Source organism: Delphinus delphis, chromosome 1, assembly GCF_949987515.2.
Source record: "Delphinus delphis chromosome 1, mDelDel1.2, whole genome shotgun sequence".
NCBI lineage: Eukaryota > Metazoa > Chordata > Mammalia > Artiodactyla > Delphinidae > Delphinus > Delphinus delphis.
In genome coordinates this window covers 7,411,249-7,432,309 of record NC_082683.1, presented here as the reverse complement: position 1 = coordinate 7,432,309, position 21,061 = coordinate 7,411,249, and the positions used below count along the sequence as shown (strand labels likewise).

Sequence of the window (21,061 nt, the reverse complement as noted above, 5' to 3'; positions counted from 1 at the left end):
ATGTGTATAAAATTGATGACTAATAAGAACCTGCTGTATAAAAAAATAAATAAAATAAAATAAAAAAATTAAAAAAGAGCACACAACTTATAAAAAAAAATAAATAAATAAAAATTAAAAAAATAAAAAATCATTCCGGCTACTTGCGCTGGGTGGTGGAGTGGAAGGAAGTGAGAAGGGGTGGACAGGAGGAGGAGTGATCCCCCAGAACCGAGCCTCCCCACTCAGCTGTGCTGGGAACTGAGGGCTGTCCGCTGCGCTCGTGCACCTGGCCCCAGGGGGTGGCTGGCTGCCTCTCACCAGAGGTCATTCTGCAGGCAGCTCACCCCTCCTTCCTGGTTACCAGTGTTAATTAGACCCTTTTCTGAACCAGGAGGAGGTGACAGGATAGCAGACAGTAGAAGAGGGAGCCTGGGCTTTGGTGGTGGAAAGGAAGGCCCTGTAAGTAGACGGCACTGCATTGAGTGCACAGCTGCATTGCTACGCAATACACATTTTGCCCTATTGTGCAGGCTTTTAGGGCCGGAGCCCCTGTTAGCTTCTGGGGACTGAGCGGTTGACAGGAGCCTCCAGGGAGGCTGCTGCCCAGGGCTCTGGCGCCTTTCTGAGTCTGCCCTTCACCTGGGAGAGCCTGCTGGTCCAAGGCTTGCTGGCCCCTGAGGGATGGATGGTGTGAGGAGTGTCCTTGGCCCGCAAGCCCGGCTCCCTTGGTCCTCCGAGCGCAGCTCCTTGGCACCAGGGCTGCCAGGGCTCCTCCCCCACCAGCTGCTGCGTTATTTCTGACTCATCCAGGAGTTACAAGTGTGTAACCCAAACCCCTCCACGCCCGGCTTCCTCCCCCCAGCTCCTCCTGGAGGGAGGAAACCCTGGGACTTCTCTCCTGGGACCTTTCTGCAGGTCGGGTCCCTGCTGCACCTGGACGCAGCTGCCGCGTGCAGGAGCCACCCTGTGACAGGTGGGTGGGCTTGTGAGGGTGGCGGCAGCGAGCCCGGGCAGGTGTGTGTGCCCGCAGCCCCGGGCTCGCCGTCCCCATCGAGGGACTCCTTGGAGCCCAGCCCAGGAGGCAGCCTCTTGAACTCGTCAGGGACTTTTGCAGAGGGAGCTGTCTTGGTGTTTGGGGGCTGGGTACTGATCCCATGGCTTCTCCAGCTACAGGCCCCAGCCGGCTGCCTCTGATCATGTCACTTTGCTCCTCATGGAAGTTGCTGGCTTTGAAAGACGGGGACACTTTGGGTTTCATGCAGCACATCTCCTGGGCTCTTAGCAGGAGCCTTGCTGAGGGGTGGCTGGAAGGTAGAGCTGGCAAGAAGTCTGGGTCAGCTCAGCCACCTGGGCCTGACAGCTCCACACACAGAGGGGGCTGGCCACCAGTGCCTGCTCCGGGGAGATCCCTGCTCAGTCTGGCTGTCGGGCCAGCAGGCGTGAGGGAGGAACGGGCAGCTCGCCACCTGCTCTGGGCTCTCAGAAACGAGCCCCTGATGCAACATGGGCGGCCTGACAACTTGTGCCGGTATGCGGGTATGTCTCGTCCTGACACCGCCCCACCCCATGCTTCTCCTCGCTCTGCAGGAGTCCCCAGAGCTGGCCAGGGCATGAACCGCGAGGGGGCCCCCGGGAAGAGTCCGGAGGAGATGTACATTCAGCAGAAGGTCCGAGTGCTGCTCATGCTGAGGAAGATGGGCTCCAACGTGAGTGCCTTCGGGGCGTCGAGCAGCAGGTGTCCCAGGGAGGGTGCCTGATGCCGGCGGGCAGAGGGGCTGTGACCACCTTCTGTAGCAGCTGTGGTCTGGGGATGGGGATGCCAGGCCTCTGGCTTGGCTGTGGCTAATTCAGGCTCCCGGGCACAGGCACCCGCATGTCCAGTTCGGCATGGCACTCCCTGTGCCATGTTTGGGCCAAGTGGGTGAGGGTCCTAAAGGCCCTGACCTTCCTTTCCTCCCCTCTACCGGGAGTCTTCTCTTCCGGTGGTGACCGGCGGGCAGGACAGCCACCGAGAGGGCAGCAGATGTGCAGTGGCCCTTCTCAACAGGAGAGGGAGGGGCTCCCCAAGCAGGGCCTGCCCTATGCTGGAATCCCCGTCCCCGATCTGATCCCGGTGCCAAGGCCTGTGGGCCCCATGGACCAAGTTTTAGGGGTGGGAGCAGAGAGGAGAGGGTGCTCACCCTGGAACTAGAAGGTCAGTTCGCAACAACAGAGGCCCAGGGAGCGGGTGCGGGCCACCCTTCACCCAGCCCTCTCGCCCCTGCAGCTGACGGCCAGCGAGGAGGAGTTCCTGCGCACCTACGCGGGGGTGGTCAGCAGCCAGCTCAGCCAGCTGCCCCAGCACTCCATCGACCAGGGTGAGTCCATTGACCAGGGAGAGTCGAGGGCCCGCGTGGCCAGCGACAGCAAGTTGTGGTTCCTTTAGAAAGCGTAGCTCCAGCCCTTCCAGATGGGTGGTCCACGAGAGAGAGATTTCGGGGCGGCAGCTCCCTCACCCACAGAGCTGAGCCCCAGCTGGCGGCAGCGTCTAGACGTGGAGCCTGCAGAGCCTCCAGAGCCTCCAGGCGGGTCCCTTCTCCTTCCCCAGCTGGGAGCCAAGGACCCAATCAGGTAATGGGGGGGGATCCCTTTCTAGGCCTGGGGGAGGAAGAGGAAGAAATGGAGGTGTCTGGGGGCCCCATAGCTGCAGAGGCTCTGGTGGTTGCATTTCTTCAGCCTTTGCCTGCCCCTGCCCCCCGCCCCCGAGTACCCTGTTCAGGGACAAGGAAACCACCCTTGTGTGCAGGGGCCTGCTCTAGGTGCGGGCTGCACAGTGGCTGCTGTGTTCCTGGCTGTGCCCAGGAAGGTGGCCCCAGTGGTCCTGGAGGTCTCCGTGTGCCCAAGGGAGCTATTTCTCTTTTGAGTACCCTCAGCCAGTTGTAATAATGGTAGTGGGTAACACTGAGTGTTCATTGTCTAGCAGGCTTGAGCTGCCAGCTCTATTACTTCTACTTAGCAGGCAAGGAAACGGGGGTTCTGAAGCAATAAGCCACTGCAGCCAGTTCCTGGGGGGCCCAGGATGCAAACCTGCAGCCCGATTGCAGAGCTGGGTTTGTCTCTGTCTGTCCTGGAGCCGCAGGAAGCTGCTGGGCACTTAATGGGCTCTCCCTTTCTGGAAGCCTTATCCTGACCCTGTAGCCCAGGACCCTGACCACCAATTTCCAATTGCTTGGAATTCTTGGCTGTTGAATCGTGCAGCCGGTGACCTGTCTGGTGTGAGCGGGCTCCCAGGAGCAGAGTGCTGATGGGCGTGTTTGCTGATCCCTGAGGCCGGGGAGGTGAGCAGACCTGGCACACGGGACTGCTTTTCCTGAGGCTGCCCTTGTTTTCCTGGATGTCACACGCCGGGCTCTGCCCTGGCGCAGGACCCGGTTCCCGAGCTCTGACGCTGGGTGTGACCCAGCCTGTGCGCCCAAGTCAGCAGAAATGTAGAGGGTGTTCCCGTGGCCCCAGCAGCTCCCGGGGACAGCCTCTCGCCCGGGCCACCCTCGTGCCGCACCCTGTCTGCGCCAGCTGTGCTGTCAGCCACCGCTGGGGAGGAGATAAGGGGTGTGGAGTCTGCCCCCCCACCCCGTCCTGGGATATTTCTTCTGGGAGAGGTCTTTTCTCCTCCAGGGCTGATCTGGGTTTTAGCGTGGGTCCCTCTCCCCTGCTCCCCAACCGCATTCACTTGAAACCCTCAGGCTTCTGAGTCCCTGGGGCATCACCTTTTCTCCCAGCCTGGTCTTGGGTCACTGGGTTAACCTGAATTTGAGCTGCAGGGGTAAGAATGCCTCTAAGTAGAAAGCTGTTAATGGGAAAAAAATCAAAAGAAGCTATAGAACTGTCAGTATAGAAAACACCACCACATACACTCCCTACCCCCTGCCCATATTCACACACACACGAATGTATGCGTATAGAGCAAAAGAAGCTGAAAGAATATTTACCAGGTTGTTTAGAGAAAATTTTGATGGAGGGTGGAACCACATAAGGGACTTTGACTTTCCAAGTCACACAGTTTTTTGTAAAACTAATTTTTTTTAACATTGCGCATACACTTCTTTTACAATAAGGGAAGTTTTTTTTTAGATTCTGAATGGCTTTTTTGGTTTCCTATTTTTCTTTTTTTTTTAATTGAAGTATAGTTGATTTACAATGTTGTGTTAATTTCTACTCTACAGCAAAGTGATTTAGTTTTACATATATACATACATTCTTTTTTTAAATATTCTTTTCCATTATGGTTTCTCATAGGATATTGAATATAGTTCTCTGTGCTGTACTGTAGGACCTTGTTGTTTAAAGGGGAAGTTTTAAAAAGTGTTTTTAAGCAAACTCGTTTCGTCTTGCTCAGCTAAACCAACAACTGAAAATAAAAATGAGCTCTGCTGAGTTATTTAAGGCGGTCACGGTGACCTCACCTGGCCTGAAACTGCTGAGCAGTCAGGAGTGAGCCGTGGGCCTGTGGGTGTGATTTCGTGGCCCTGGAATCCGGGCCCTCCTGGGTGTGGGGCGTCCACAGACAGACAGGCTGGCCTTGGGTACTTCTCTCCGGGAAGCAGGCTCCTGGGAGTGAACCTGGAGCTGGGTGAGAATCTCTGGGGAGATGGGTCTCTGCTGCTGGGCTGCCCTTCAGTCTGCCCCTCGCCCCACAGTCACCTCCAGCGACAAGCCTCACAGGCTTACTGTATTTTCTTTGTGCCAACAAAACAGCAAGCAGTCCAGTCTCTCCCACTACGGAGGTTCAAGCCTGAGAGCAGGACCCTGCATTTCTGCCCACACCATGGGGCCAGATGGGGCTTTGATAACATTCTAGCCTGCCCACCTTCCCCGTTGGCAGAGCCGACCTCAGCTGATGCCACAGGGCATGTTGCTGTCAGAGTCTCAGGTGCCACCCGGGTGGCAAGAGCCCTGGATCATTGCTTCCAGTGCTCAGGACCCCAGCATGAAAGGCCCAGAAAGGCCTAGGAGCATTCGGGGTGATGGGCGGGACCGTCCCGTAGAAGCCTGGTGTGAGCACCTCCTGCCACTAGGCGGCACTGTCTCTCAGCAAATGCCTGTGCGCTGCTCCGCCGGCTCCCGCAACTCTGACCTGTGCTGTTCCAGCTGCCCTCAGTAGGGGGCCTGAGGCCGCCCCATCAATGGGTCAGCGCTTGGCCATCCGTCCCGGGGTCCTGCCCACCACCTTGGACCCGCACACACTTCCCCTCTGGGGCTGGAGGGGTCTGGTACCGGGAGCACTGCTTGCCCTCCCCAGACCCAGGTAGGAGAGCAGCAAGCTGGGCATCCCTCAGCCCACGCCTCCCGGCCGCCCCCCATCCCATTCTTCCCTCGGTGAACACGTGTTCAGTATCTGCTGGGTCCAGGTAGGTGCTGGAGACCCTGTTGCTCAGGCCTGCACCATAGCGCCTCACCAAATGGTTCCAGGAGAGGGCCCCAGAGGCCCCCCAGTACTGCACTGGACAGTGGGTAGACCTGCCTGGGCTGTGCTGTTCCAAGACCACCCTCGAAAGCCTCCTTCTGGAAGCCCTCCTTTCCCTCCCTTGTCTTCCATGAGACCCCCCTCTCTCTCTCCCCCCTCCCCCATTTTCTGCTTCTCTCTGCTCACTGCCTCCCACCCCCCGCCCCCCCAGTGCCTCCTTTCCCCTCACCATGGTCATGCTGGTGTTCTCCATATTTTGTCCTCTCCTCTCAGTGTCACACGCTCTCCCTGGGAGGTCACATCACTCCCGTGACTCCCAACAGAGCTCTGGTCGATGCCTTCCAAATACACCCCCTCAGCCCAGACCCCCTGCTGACCCCCAGATTGATGCGCGCTCTCTACTGGCCGTCTGGCCGCACACGCCCCACATTCAGCACGTTCAGGGTCGTAACCTCTCCCCGCCCCGGGATCTGTGCTCCCACCTGTATTCTCTGTTGTGAGGATGTGCCACCCCATGAACCCAGTGTCCTGGGGACCAGCCACTGACTCCTGTCTTCCTCAGGTACCTAGGAGGTTACCAGGTCCTCTTGATTCTCCCGCCTTAATGCTCCTCACATCTGCTTTGTCTTCTCCATCTTGGTTTGAACCCGCATTTTGGTCTGAGCCCGTGTTAATTCTTGTCTCGATCACCACAAACAGCCCCTAACTGGCACCTTGACTTCTCGTCTTGCCCTCTCTGTGCACTTTCTACCCTGTACCCAGAGTGAGTATCGAAGGCTACATCAGCGGGTCTCTTCCCGACTTAAAATCTTTCAGTGGCTCTTTACTGCCTTGAGGATAAAATCCAAACCCCTTAGCGTGATGAGCAGGACCCCTGCCCACCCGACACCAGGACCTCATGCCCCACAAACAGCCACAGTGAATGACTTTCAGCTCCCGTCTCAGGCCTCGTGCGTTCACGCCTTTCCGTCCCCACATTTGCCTCTCGGCTGCCAGGAGCCCAGCCCTGAGCCCACCCCCTCCCCTGCCTCCCACAGGCAGGGCCAGGCCCTCCTGTGATCCCCACCGCACACGTGTACCTCGGCCCTGCTACTCCCCATACTGTCTCCTGGTCCATCTCTTGACCAACTCTGAGCCCCTTGTGGCTTCCCTCTTTGTATTTGTGGGGCTGGGCCCCCCAGAGCGCCAGCATGTTCTTGGGTGAATGAATGGACCAGACTCTGGGTCTGGGAGCCCATAGTCCCCCGAAAAGGCAGGAACATGGAGCGCTTGTCTCCTGGTCCCCAGGGTGGCCAAGCAGACCCGACATCCTCGCTGGACTGACTTTGAACCAAAGGCAATCATTGCTTCTCTGGGAAAGTCGCCTTGCTGAGAAGCCCCAGCTTGAGGCTCGGGGGCGGAGAGCAGTAGCTTCCAAAGCAGGCTCAACAGAATGCTGAGTTCGTGCCTTTCTTATTGTCAGTGCTGTTCTCTCCATAACATATGTCGATCGTTTTTCCTGGCTATGAAAGAATGCATAGTCATTGTGGAAAGTCATTGGGAAAGACAAACAGCAGAAAAGCTTAGAGGATTGACTCCTACCGTGTAGCTAGAATCACTATTCCCTTGCATTAATTTCCCAGCAGACTTTTTTAAAAAATATGCATGTATTTTCATTTTCAGAGTTGAGACCATACAGTGTAAACGTTGTAATATCCATTTTAACATCCATGTTTTCACTTATGATAATTTTACCATGTCCTCAAACGATTTTCAAGAAAACATTTTAGCAGTCACGTGATATGCAGCCATGTGGCTGTGCTATCATTTTTTGACCGATCCTTTACCTTTTTTTGTTTGTGGCTGCGCCAGGTCTTAGTTGCGGCACGTGGGATCTTTAGTTGCGGCGCATGAACTCTTAGTTGCGGCGTGCATGTGGGATCTAGTTCCCCGACCAGGGATCAAACCCAGGCCCCCTGCATTGGGAGTGAGGAGTCTTACCCACGGGACCACCAGGGAAGTCCCCTGATCCTTTACTACTCAACATTTGTTTTTCATTTTTGCTATTGATTATAATTAATTTAATTTATCGAGCTCCTCCTATGTGCCAGGTTCCATGTCAGGTAGCATTAAAGTTATTCCAGAGAATCCTCATGACAGCCCTGTGAGGCAGCCACTGTCACAGGCCCACTTTCACGATGAGAAAACAGGCCCTGAGGGGTTGAGTAAGGTGCTCAAGGTCATAGAACGGGTCATGTGGGTCCAGGGTGTGGTAAACAAAGACCGTCTAGGAGTGGCTTACAGGCCATATGCATTTTTAAGCAGAACAGTGTTTTACCAGAGGAGCAGGTGTGCTGTAGGGAGTTAGCATGGTATTTCAGGAGGGCATGAGAAAATTGGAAGGATTTCCTGCTGCCTTCTTTTTCTGGGCCTTTCACCTCCAGGTGCCTTTGAACGTGCTGGTTCTGTTTGAGCTCCAGGTCTCTCTCTGCCCCAGCACCACATCGGGGACGGATGCGGCGAGTGCCAGTTCCAGGCCCCTGGTACACTTGGCAAAGGCCTCCTCATGGCCAGTCGCCTGCAGAACTACCATCCTCGAGTCATGCTTCGTATAGACCTTTGTCCAGCCATCCTGGGGCTGGAGGGACCCTGTCTTGATGTGGCCCATTTTGTTAAGGAAGCCCTCGTCCTTTCTCTTCCCCTCTTTCTGGCCCTGGAGCCCAGGGCCCAGGCCCTGGCACGCTGGCTCCCCAGGCCTGTTCCAGCCTGTGTCTGATCACACTCTTTCTCGAAGAGACTTTCCAGGGAAGGTCCCCAGCCTGAGCCAGCTGGGCGGTCCCAGGGCTCTTCCGGCTTTCCCCTGCGGAAGCCAAGGCTGCAGGCTCAGGGTCCGCTGCCAGCAAGCCTAAAATAGGTCATTTGGTCTCAGGGTTACACTGAGAACCTTGTTAAAATAGCTGTGGTCATGGGCAACCCAGCAGGGAGCCAGCGGCCCAAGGAGAGGGCCCACCCAGTGCACGGCTCTTCCAGGGACCAAGCAAGCTCACCCCTATGCTCATCACCCCACTTGACCCTCTCAGCGGCCCTCGAGTGGGGTGCTGGCACAATCTCTGTTTTACAGCCAGCATTCTTCCTGGAATCCCTTCCCACACCATCTGGCCTCTGCTCTTTCCCTTCCTCTGCCGCCCTCTCTGCCCTTCCAGGGTCGGCCCGCTTCCCTCCTCTGGCTCCTGGACTGCCTGCGGATCTTTCCTTCCCTGTAGCGGTTATCACATCAGGTCAGGAGCCCCGAGGGGCCAGGGTCCGTGCTGTGCTCGCAGTCTCACATTTCCCCGTGGTCCAGCTCTGGCACAGAGTGGGGTCTGTCAGATCCCTGTGTAGACCGAGGCTACCCCTCTGTGCGGACCAGCTGCCGGGGTCCCGGGACCCCCATCTGCTCACGTGCGGCTCTGAGGCTTCTCTCCCAGAGGCTCCAGGTGACAACCAACTCTGGACTGAAATTACTGTCAGGCCCCGGGAGAATTCCAGTCAGTGGGATGGGAAGCTAATCTTTTTAAACTTTAATCAACACTTTCATGAGAATTACCTGTAACCTAATAATAATAAAATTGAACCCAAAAATCTCATATACATTGAATCCGACTGGAAAATCAACCAGAATGACTTGGTACATGATAACTTGTGTCACGGAAAAAGAATAAAAAATACCCCATGTTGAGGGGGATGAATTGGGAGATTGGGATATACACTACTGACACCATATATACCACTATATATACACTATTGATACCATGTATTAAATAGGTAACTAATGAGAACCTGCTGTATAGCACAGGGAACTCTACTCAATACTCTTCGGTGACCTAAATGGGAAGGAAATCCAAAAAAGAGGGGAGATATATATATGATGGTTGATTCACTTTGCTGCACAGCAGAAACTGACACAGCATTGTAAAGCAACTATACTCCAATAAAAATTAATTGAAATAAATAACCCCAAGAAAGGGAAAGAGCTGAAGAGCAGAGCTGGTCGCTCAGTTCGGCCTCTGGTTCCGGCCGGTGAAGGGCTGCCTTGACCTTCCTTTACCAACGTGATGGGTGCTATTGTGTAGAGCTGAGAGCAGGGGCCTCCAAGCCCCTGTGCACCTCTGCTCCCACTCCTGACACCCAGAAGAGGCAGACCTCTGTCCCGGGGAAGAGCATCAAGGCCAGTTGGGCCAGCGATGGCACTGTCCTGTTCACAGTAGCCCATTGATCTGGGTGCCAGGCGACCGCCCCCGGCCTCGAGTTGCCAGCGCAGCAGGGCAGATGGAAACACGGGCAAACACGTAAAGAATTTTGGGTGCAGATCACAGGATGACTGACCCTGAGGGAAGGGAACCCCCCTAGAAAGCCCCAGAGGTAGGATGTGTGTGCTGGGCTCAGTGGGGTATGGGGGGGTGAGGTGGGTTTGGGGCACGTGGGACTAGAGCAGAGCAGGTGTACTAGAACCCTGAGGGGTAACCCCACAAGATGCTGTTTGTGATGCTTTATGCTGCGGACGTTATCCAGGTCAGTCAGATGGGCAGGATACGTGTGTTTTGCAGGTGAGGAAACGCAGGTGGATGTGCAAGGACTTGCCCAGTATCGCACGGGTAGGCAGGGGTCAGACCCAGGTCCAGGTACCGTGATCCACCAAGGGAGCCCAAGCCTGGGGAGGCGCTCGTTGGTCTGTCAGGAGGCCCAGGACCCCTGCCAGGAGCCGCCTCCCACCTGGGCCCAGGTACCACCAGGTACCTGGAGCCTGCCTTGGCTGCTGAGACCTTGGCGACCAGTGTCGTGCTGTCTCTGGGTAAAAGCCATCGTCTGGGAGCTTTGGGTGGCAGAGCTGAGCTGTATAGCAGCCCTGGGCTCCTAGGCTACGGCTGCTAAAAGCAGCACATGCCGCCAGGCAGGTTTGGGGCTGTCTGGAGGGAGACCTAGTCCAGGATGGTGCCCGAGTTTCACCCCCGTGGAGACGTTTGCCCTTGTAGGAGTGTCTGGGACCTGTTTTCCTGGGAGCCTCGCTGCCTGGCTCATCTCCCCAGAGCCAGTAGCTGAGCCGTGCAGTTTTCGGGTAGGTGGGTAGCCGAGTAGCAGATGCTGGTGGGTATGCACAGCAAGAAAGTGAGCTCAGGGGGCAGAGAGGAAGCACCAAAGCCGAAAACCACGTGGTCAGACAAGGGGCAGACGTCGGGAATGGGAATCATTCCCTGGACGCTTTGGTGCGTGTGGCCGTGTTTCCTCTCCAGCCGGTCAGCCGTGTGCATGGAGGATACGGAGTTTTCCAGGCCCCAGTCATTTGCCCTCATTGGGAGGGTGTTAGGCCCATTAGGAGGTCAGGAGGCTGAGATGCCCGAGCCCAGCATGGAGTAGTTGTGCTCAGCTCCGGCCAGGGATGGGCGTGAGGCTTTCAGAGAGGCTGGGGTGCTGCCGCCCTTGCAGGAGCCCATGACCCTGCATCGGGTGACGTGGGTGTCCCCACTTATGGCTGGTGCTGGTGCTGGGAGTCCCCGCCTTTTCTCTGGTGACATCTGTACCGGGCTGTGTCCTGAACTGTGGGGCACTGGGGCTGGAAGGCTTTGGAAGCTGGCCCAGGCTTTTGTTACCTTGTGTTGGTTTCCCGGGGAGGGTCTACTCTCAGGGCTGTTGCCTCTCTCCAGCCACCTGTGAGCATCCACTCCTCCCGGCTGGACTCTGCAGGAGCTGGAAGAGCTCTCCGCAGCCTGTCCCCCCGCAGCCAGGCGCTTTGCTGAGCTGTAGGCTGGACCAGCACGGTTAGCACATCCCTGCTGCCCGACGAGGCTTCATCCCTTCCTTCCGCTGCCTGGTCTCTCTCTCCGCGGGGTCCCTCCTGGAGAGGGGGTGGTGGTGGTGTCTGGAGCAGTCCTCGTCCGCCCTGGAGCCAGGCCCAGCTCCATGTGAGCTCCAGGGTCTGTGCCTTTCCTGGAAAAGGGCAAAGGGCTCCACTAGGATGTCTCCGGCCAGGTCTGAGAAATAGCGGCCGGGTGTACCCTTACTCCGTCCATCACCTTAGGGCTGCAGCCATCTCCCTGTTCCTCTTTCCTGTTTTTTCTCATTCTTGGGCCTTTCTCCAAACCACACTGCTCCCTGCCCGCTGTGCCCCAGCACCCTGTAGTGAGCTGGCTTCCCGATGGCAGCATGCTGGTTCCCTTCGGTGAGCGGGACGTGGGCTGAGGGTGGTGCTGGTGTGTGGAGCCTGGGCTGGGCTTGTGATTCTGCTGGTGTGAATTCATCCTGAGCTTGCAAACAGACCAGTGACCCCATTGTCTGTCTCCCGCCCCCAGCTAGGGGCCAGCCTCCCTTTTCTAAGCTCCTGAATATTTGTCATTTTTCTCTCCCCAGTCACTTGACTGGACTCCATTAAAGGGGCAGAGCTGGCACGGGCCGTGGGGTGGGATGGCCCCCTCGGTGCCCTGCCCTGGTTCAGAGAGCTGTGCCCTCTCCAGCGCCTTGGCCCTGCTCCCCGTGGCAGGGGAGCCATGGGACTAGGGGGGCACCTGGCAGAACAGTAGGCGGGGGCAGGGGCTGGGCGTCTGGGCTCCTCCCAGGTTGGTCTTCTGGATTCCATGTTGAATTTTCTCCAAGATACCCCAGGGCTGCTCTGGTGTTGCGTTATAAATCCTGGGTCTTGGTTCCATTCTAATGGGAGCAGATGGATTACTGCAGTCTCTGCCAGGAGGCCTGAGCAGCCCCAGTGCTCAGGGTAACTGGAGCAGGACCGATACATCCTTTTCCTAATAGAAAACGACAAAACATGTAGTGTAGCTTGGTGTTCGGAGTCTGCGTCGGGTCCTCCCTCTGCCTCTGATTTACTGAGTTGCTTCATCTCTCTGAGCGTCAGGCTCCTCACCTGTAACGATTCGTCCTGTATCACTGTGTTAGATGCTGTGGTCAGTGAGGGCCTGGGGAGGTGATTTTACACAGACTGGCATGAAGTGCGAGAGCTGTGAGCAGAGCATTGAGGCAAAGGAAACCGCAGGTGCAAAGGTCCTGGGTTGCAAGTGCCTGTGCCTGAAGAACAGCCAGGAGCCCATGTGGCTGGAGCGGAGCGGGGGGTGCGAGGAGGCATATAAAAAGGGGTGAAAAGACAGCGAGAGGCCAGATCATGGTGGGTCTTGAAGCCACAGTGTGGAGTTTGGAGTTTCCCTTGAGTATGATGAGAAATCTTACAATAAACCACCTTTGGAGAGTTTTGAGCAAAGGAGTGGCAGGATCTGACTCATAGTTTTAAGAACTTCCTTCTGACTGCTATGTGGAGAATGGACCCTCGGGGTCCAGAGAGGGGAGATCCAGGAAAAGAGGGTACAGGAGGCTAGTGAGAGGGGTAGTGGTGGCCTGGACCAGAGTGGTAGTAGGGGAAATGGTAATGTATTCAGGATACATTTTAAAAGCACAGCCAGCGGGATTTGCTGATGTGTTATACGTGGAGTGTGTGTGTGAGACAGGGAATCGGGAATACCCCAGGGTTTTTGACCTGAGCAACCAGGGGATGGAGGTGCCATGGGCTGAGATGGGGCAGGCTGCAGGTGGGGCAGGCGTGGGGCTGCACCATTTGACATTCCACCAGCAAAGTCTGAGGGTTCAAATTTCTCCACATCCTTGCTAATGCTTGTTATTGTCTGTCTTTTTGATTCCAGCTGTCCATTGGGTATGAAGTGGTGTCTCATTGTGGTTTTGATTTGCATTTCCATAATGACTGATGATGTTGAGCGTCTTTTCATGCCCTTGTTGACCATTCATATATCTTTTCTGGAGAAATGTCTATTCGAGTTCTTGGCCCATTTAAAAAATTGAGTTGTTTGACTTTTTATTATTATTGAATTGTGTTACTTATATATTCTAGATAGGAGTCCCTTACCAGATATATGATTTGCAGATATCTTCTCCCATTCTGTAGGTTGTCTTTTCAATTTTTTTGATAGTGTTTTTTGAAGCATAAAAGCTTTTAACTTTGGGGGCTTCCCTGGTGGTCCAGTGGTTAAGACTCCACGCTTCCAATGAAGGGGGCGCGGGTTTGATTCCTGGTCGGGGAACTAAGATCCCACATGCGGCGTGGCCAAATTGTGGGGAGAAAAAAAAAAGAAAAAAAGGCTTTTAACTTTGATAAAGCCCAATTTATTTATTTTTTTCTTTCGTTGATGGTGCTTTGGGTGTCATATCTAAGAAACCATTTCCTAACCCAAGACTACGAAGATTTACTCCTGTGTTTTCTTCTAAGAGTTTCATAACTTCAGCTCTTATATTTAGGTCATTCCTCCATTTTGAGTTAATTTTTGTATATGGTGCAAGGTAAGGGTTCAACTTCATCTTTTACATGGGAGTATATCTCGTTGTCCCAGTACCATTTGTTCAGTTCTTTCCCATTGAACCCTCGGCACCTTTGTCAAAACTTAATTGACCATAAATGGGAAGGTTGATTTCCAGCTTCTCAATTCTATTCCATTGATCTATGCCAATTTCCACCCAAACTTGTTTACAGTAGCTTTGTAGTAAGTTTTGAAATTCAAAAGTGTGGGTCCAACCTTGTTCTTTTTTCTCAAGATTGTTTTGGCTCTTCTGCATCCTTTGCGTTTCCATATGAATTTTAGGAGCAGGTTGTCAGTTTCTGCAAGAAAGGCAGCGGGGATTTGATAGAAATTGTGTTGAATTTCATCCGGCGATGTTTTAAGACATTGATGTTTTGTTCTTTTTAGAGTCCAAATTTCATACTTCATTTGTTAAATTTATTCCTAAGTATTTTATTATTTTTGCTGCTACTGTAAATGAAATTGTTTTCTTAATTTCATTTTCAGATTAGTCATTTCTAGTTTATAGAAATACAAATGATTTTTGTACATTGACCTTATATCCTGCAACTTAAACTTGTTTATTAGTTCTAATAGTCTTTTAGTGGCTTCCTTAGGATTTTCTATATGTAAGATCCATGTCATCTACAAATATAGTTTTATCAATACTTCTTTCCAATTTGGATGCCTTTTATTTCTTTTTCTTGCCAAATTGCCCTGGATAGAAACCTTCAACACAGTATTGAATAGAAATGGTGAGAGTGGACATTGTTTTCTTGTTCCTAATCTTGAAGGGGGAGAGCTTTCAATCTTTCACCATTAAGTATGATAATAACTGTGGGTTTTTAGTAAATGCCCTTTATCAGATTGAGGAAGTTCACTTTTATTCCTAGTGTGTTGGGTGTTTTTATCATGAAGGGGTATTGAATTTTGCCAGATGTGTTTTCTATGTCTATTCAGATGATTATATGGTTTTTGTCCTTTTTTCTATTGATAGGATATATTACATTAATTGATTTTTGGATATTAAACCAACCTTGCATTCCTGGGATAAATGTCACTTGGTCAGAGTAAATAATCCTTTTTATATGTTGATGTATTCCATTTGCTAGTATTTTGTGAGTATTTTTGCATATCATAGGTATTATGAATATCTATATTCATAAGAGAGACTGGTCTGTAGTTCTCTTTCCTTGCGATGTCTTCATCTGGTTTTGGCTTTATCTTTTAATGGGTCAGAGAGTGTGGAACAGGAGAGACTGATCATCTTCTCCCCTCCTGTGCTCATGGCATCTGGTGGGAAAGGACAAACAGAAAGGACAAACTCTGAACCCAAGTCCAGACAGCGTCAGCAGAGGTACCAGTGGGGTGGACCAGCCTTGTCGGTAAAACAGGATAGTAAACCTAGCTGACGGCGCAGAGGCGGTGGGCTCGGCCTGCTGGCTTCCTTGTAACATCTTCCTGTTGTGAGTCCTGCGTTTCCAGGACAGTGAGAGCATCTGAGGAACCCCCACATCCTAGCCTTTAAGGGAGAAGGAGGGACCATGAGGGTTAACCTTGGAGACCCCTCCTGGCTCTCAGGCTCTAAGAGCTTGAATCTTAATAACTAACTAAGCAGCTCACCCTCCCTGTTAGGTAACTGGCCCAAGTTCCATGGAAAAGAGGAAAGGGAAGGGCAGCATCCTCGCCCAGAGGCCTGTGAGCTCAGGTCAGGCCCTTGTTGAATGATGAGTACCAGGCCAGCCAGTGATAAGGACAGGTCAGACAATGCTCTGGAAGAGCCTGCCCCCGCTCGGGCCCCAAAGGAAAGCAGATCCCTGGTGGTGAGGCCTGGAAAACAGCAAGTCCTTTAGGAACAGAACAGAGTAGGGATGGGCAGCAGCTCTGTGGGCCCTTTCCGCACCCAGCGAGCAGCAGAGTGGGAGGCTCTATAAATGGGAGCTGCAGATTCCTAGCCTTCCCCACCCCAGCCAGGGATGGGGCCACCAGCTGGCGTTGCAGCACTGCCTCAGGTGTCTTGCTAAATAGTTGTTGGAGTCCCTGCATGACCTTGAGGAGGTGACTTCTTTCTCCACCTCTCAGGGTGTAGCCCAGCTACACACACTGGGCAGCCCCCGAGTCTGGGCTCCTCCAAGGAGCCAGTGGCCATTCCCTCTGCAGACTCACTCTTCCTTCCTGGGGCAGCTGGTGCTATTTTTGTGCCTGCAGAGGCCCAAGGTCCCTTCGAGAAAGCCCACGAGACGGGCAAGGAAAGAAGTGAGTGGGCTGTCCCTGTTCATTGCATCTTTTGCTCACAAGTCCCCTTTCGTGGTCTCTCTTCAGCCCCCTCCTGCTCAGCGAGCTGGAGAGGCGGCACTCGGGAAAAGCCGGCATCTGTTAGGTAACCAGCTCAGCTGCCGTGCAGGGTATGATGTAACCTTGGATTCTGTGGTTGCTAGGAAAATTCTGCCGCAGTGGTATTGCGTGGTCCGAGGACTGAGGCGAGAACAGAATGTTCCCGGGACGACAGGGGAAGGACTGGTAGGGCTTCCCAAGCAAAGGAGCCCAATCCCAAGAGTCAGATGATTTGAGCTCCTTTCTAGAAGCTCGTTCCCCTTTGCAGGAATAGAGGTTGTACTGGTAACAGCAGAACCCCATCAAGGCAGATGGGGCATGTGTGGCACGGTTACTCCCCTGTGTAGCACCTTGGCCCTCTGGCGCCCCAAACCGAAGGACACGCCTGTAATGTTACATCCTTGTGGACGGGCCCTCCTTCTACAGCACCCATGCCTGCGTGCCTCCTCCGTGTGGCAGGGCAGTTAGGAAGGAGGTCAGGACGAGGCTGCCAGTGGGAAGGGGTGACTCCCTGTGGCGTGGACGGAGGTGGCCGACACCACGCCCCGGGGTGGGGGCCGGCCGTGGTGGCGTCCTGCCCTCTCCCTGACTCCGTTTCACATGTCCGCCGCCCCACCGCGCCCCGCTGCCCGCGCGCCCCTCAGTGGCCTTTCCTGTTTCTGCTGCTCCGATCCCCCTCCCCGGGAAGTCCTCCAGCGGAACAGAAGAGAAGTTTGTCTAAAAGGCCATGGGCAACTGACTGTTACTTCACGTTCAGGGTGCTACCAAGAACGATCCTTTAGAGAAAGGGGAGAGCGGGACTTCCCTGGGGGTCCAGTGGTTAAGACTCCGTGTTTCCACTGCAGGGGGCACGGGTTTGATCCCTGGTTGGGGAACTAAGATCCTATATGCTGTGCAGCCAAAAAAAAAAAAGGGGGGGCAGGGGGAAAGGGGAGAAAGTGGCAGGGCCCAGGCAGGGTCCGGGCCCAGGAGGTGGGGTGGGACCTGCAGGTCACCTCACCTGCCCTGCAGGGTCTGCCACTCAGTCCTTCCTGCCCAGCAGCTTCAGGTGGGGGAGGCAGGTCAGCATTTCAGGCTCTTTCCCTCCTTCCTGCCTTTTCTGGCTGCATGTCAGAGCCTGTCTTATGGAAAACAAGACAAAGGAAGTGATTTCATGAGTGCCTGGACCAGAATCCTCAAATCCACCATTAAAAATAACAACAAAAAGATTATGGCCATTATCTGTCTCCATGGGAGCCGGGCCGACCATGGGCTGGAAATGGGCCTGGCCGCGCTCCCCTGAGCAGGTGCTGGGTTTGGGCAAAGAGGACTGGCTGTTAGGAATTATGAGCAAGATCCTCCAAAGGGATCAAAACAAGAGTCTTAAGAAGGAAGAGAGAGGTTCCCAAGGGCCCCCGGCTTTGGTGACCTTGGAGCAAGGGTCACAAGCAGAGCCCTGCTCCAGGACAGCAGCCTGGGTTCTTGGCACGCTCACCTCTTCACCGTGTAGCCTTGAGCGAGCCTCTGAGCCTCGCCCCTGCGGCCTGCAGCCCACAGCCGTGCAGCAGGGTTGCTGGCCTACCCTGGCCAGGCTGTAGGGGAGGCCCAGGCCCAGAGGGGAGGTGGGCTCCCCCAGAAGCACTTTGTTCTCGGAAAGCACCCCGCTACAGTGGACTGACTGACACTGCATCGGGGGCCGCAGCCTCCTCGCCTTGTCCCAGGTTGCAGCCCAGGGCCAGAGGACCATCCAGCAGCAATTCTTTCACCCTGGTCTGCAGGTGCAGAGGATGTGGTGATGGCGTTTTCCAGGTCGGAGACGGAGGACCGGAGGCAGTAGCTGCAAACCCCTTGGAATACCCTGGAGGCTGGCAAAGGCCAGGAGATCTGTGTGGACCTCACCGGCTGAGTGGCAGAGGGTCACCTTCCCTACCCCGACCCCCTCACCCCACCCCTTCCCGTCCCGCCCCACGGCCACTCAGAATCCTCCAGGGAGATACCAGTGGTGCAGTTACGATTGGCTTAAAGGGACGGACTCATGATTGGCTGCGGGAAGAAACCTTTTTATTTTTAAATCTCGACCAACGCAAACCTTTTTATTTCTGACTCTTATTTAAAAAAAAAAAAAAAATGCGCCTCGGTGTATGGCTTCTCAGGAAGCTCTCCGAGCTCTGGTGCTTTATTTCGGTCACTTTTTAGGAATGTGAAGAGGTCCGATTGGCTGCTTAAACTGGAAAAGGATTTTGATTGGCTGGCTAATGGGAAACGGTTTTTTTTCTTTGATTGGCTGCAGGTGTTCTGCTGATGGCAACAGCTCCTCTCTTTTGAATGTTGAAAACAGGGTTTGGGACGTTGGTTGTTATATTTGACTTGAAAAAAGAAAGAAAGAAAGAAACCAAGTGCGCTTTGCAATATTTATTACACAAAGAGCTTGCTGCTGCTGCTTTGACGTGTTTTTTGTGTTTGCATTTGATTGGCTTTCGATATGTGTGTTTGGTTTCCCATTGGCTCACCCATGACTCCTGTTGCCATGGGCTGCCCACCCCCTGCTGCGTGCGGGCCCTCTCCAGCCCGGGGGTCCACCTAGAGAGTGCTTTTGCTTTAATGACCACAGCAGGCTCCATCAGCGAGGGGACCCCTAGGACGCCAAGCAGGGCCCACAGCTGGAAAACAGGGCCCCAAGGAGGTTTGTGTTGTCCTGAACGAGCAGCCCAGAGCTTAGAGGTGACCATTAGCCAGGATTTACACGCATCACTTCATGAGTTGGCAACCAGCCAGCATCCCTTGGTGAGAATGGAATCGCTCACACGCGCCATCCGGGCCTCTCCAGCCTGCCCGCGCTGAGCCATTCCCTCCATATTCAACTTCCTGAGGCCTCATGGTGGGGGCTCCTCTTATAAGGGGCAGGAGCTGCTCCCAGCTCTGAGACCGCGAAACATAGCAGAGGTCTCTGCCCGAGAGCCCAGAACCCCCACAAAGGCCCCAGCTTGGCTCACAAGGCCCAGGAGGCCTTTGGCGCGAAACGCACCCTCCCACCTCCCCCAGCCTCCTCCCGAGGTGTGCGCTGCCAGCGCAGTGGGTCCTGCCCAGCCCTGGGAGCTCTCTCATCCGAGGCCGTGCCCTTCACTGCACTGCCTTCAGAAGGGTCTCTCTCCGCAGCAGCCTGGAAGGGACAGTGTCATTATTTATGAAGTGCCCACTGGGACCGCTGGCTGGGTCTTCAGTGAGCGAGTGCCACCCGGCTGGCCCTCAACCCCGCCCCCAGAAAGACATTGCAGAGCAGTGGTCTTTGAAGGGCTGCAGGAGCCCCAAGTCTTCCCACCTGCCCTCCTCCCCCTGGAGGCGGCCTGTCCTGCTCCCTGCATCTCTCGCGGGAGTGGAATCTGGGTGGGGAGTTGGAGGAAGATGCGGGCCTGGGGAGGGGAAGCCTCCCCACGCCCCCGCCGCGACCTCCCACCCCCATCCCGGAGGTAGTAGATGGCTGAGGTCTCCTTCTCACCCCCGGTACCCAGAGCCAGGAGAAGACGCTAAGGGCCAAACTTCCCCCTTCTCGGGGCTTGGGGCTGTCGTGGAGCAAGGGAGCTGAACGCCAGCGTGTCCCGGGCCCCAGCCCCCGGGAGCCCCATGGCCCCGTGGCCGTTCACACTGTGCTCTGAGCTTCCTCTGAGCCTTGCCCCAGCGGAGGACTTGACACGACCTAGACACCCCATCCTCCTACACACAGGGGCCCCCCGCCCTGGCTAGCTGGCCATTAGTCTGAAAAAGCCGTTGATCCCCAGGGGACAAGGACTGTGGACCCCAGCAGGGGCCTGAGAGCATCCTCCTCCAGGGGGGGCAGTGCGTGTACACACACATGTGTGTCTGTACTCGTTCCCAGCTCAGTGGCCCGCAGCTCCAGCTGAGCCCCTGGGGAAAGGTGAGTTTTGTTCAGTCTCCCCCCACCACCCAGGTTGTAACATCTGTTATCAGCTGTCTTTGCCAGTGTTGCCGGCTGGCCCCTCTCCTTGTACCTGTAGCCCCCGTCAAGGGTCCGAGTCCTGGCTGACGGTGTGTTCCTGCCCCAGTCTGTCCTTGTCAGGGTCATGGGCCTCCCTCTTGTAACTTGCGATGGCCCTGATCTGTCTCATCTTCTGCAGAAGAAAAGTGGAAATGTTGCTGTGGCTTCGTATTTCAACTAAAAATATTTCTGTTGAAGAAAATAATTAACAATAAAGATTTTTAATAGTTTGGCTCATGAGCTGATTTCCCCGCATCACGTGGACTCTGCTGCTGGGGCCCGCCCTCCCCGAGGAGGGGCGAAAACACCATGTTTGCTAGTTGAATTGTCTATGACCTGGAGTGGAGCCGGGGGTTTGGGAGAATTCCCAGATCTACCCACCCCAGCTGACACGTCTGTAGGAAGGGTGAGCCCCCTTTTTGACCTGGAGGTTCCCAGTATTGTCCTAGTTGGGCTGAGGTCAGTAATCCTCAGACGTGGCCTCCCCACTCCATGCTCTCAAGCAGACACTGAGCACCCCGTCTATCCAGACACCCCAACATCCTGTGTGATGGCAGTGGTCTTAGAATGCTTGTAACAAAAGTCCAAACAGACTATCCATCCGTCCATCGTCCCAGAAACAAGATCCGTTGGTGTTTGGCTGTATATTCAAGTTCGGAAGCTAAAGTCATTTCTGCTTGAGGAATTTTTGCTTTGGAAGCATTTTCTACAATTTTTCATTTCCACCCTTCATCGTCCCATTTTAGGTCTTTATTTATTTTTTTTCTGCTTACATGGACTCAGTCCTTCTATTTCCTTTTCAAAGAGTTTCCCTGGGTGCTGAATGCTATGAGGTTTATAGAACATGGGGACTGACGGCACAATCGACAAAATTAAATCTTAGGGTTGGAAGAGATGTTGGAGGTTGTCTGGCAGCCCATGTAGTAGCCAGATGTGTGAGTCCCCTCTGAAGCATCTCAGAAAGGGCTTGTCTGGCCTTTGCTTGAATACCCTGTAGGACTGGGGAACTCACTACCTCACAAG

The 21,061-nt window shown here is 54.4% G+C and overlaps 1 protein-coding gene across 3 annotated transcripts in view; it reads left to right on the top strand.

Annotated features, from left to right (window-relative positions):
• The window catches only part of CTNNBIP1 (catenin beta interacting protein 1), a 52,922-nt gene extending 32,658 nt beyond the window's left edge, over positions 1-20,264 (top strand). For 2 of the 3 annotated variants that reach the window (XM_060030559.1, XM_060030614.1), the window contains 3 exons: positions 1,570-1,688; positions 2,249-2,339; positions 17,823-20,264. In XM_060030559.1, the coding sequence (XP_059886542.1) occupies positions 1,593-1,688; positions 2,249-2,339; positions 17,823-17,881 (246 nt within the window). In that variant the 5' untranslated portion in view covers positions 1,570-1,592 and the 3' untranslated portion in view covers positions 17,882-20,264. Of the gene's footprint in view, positions 1-865; positions 956-1,569; positions 1,689-2,248; positions 2,340-17,822 lie in introns of those variants that run through there. The other variant, XM_060030655.1, reaches the window with a different exon arrangement.
• Positions 20,265-21,061: the final 797 nt, after the last annotated feature.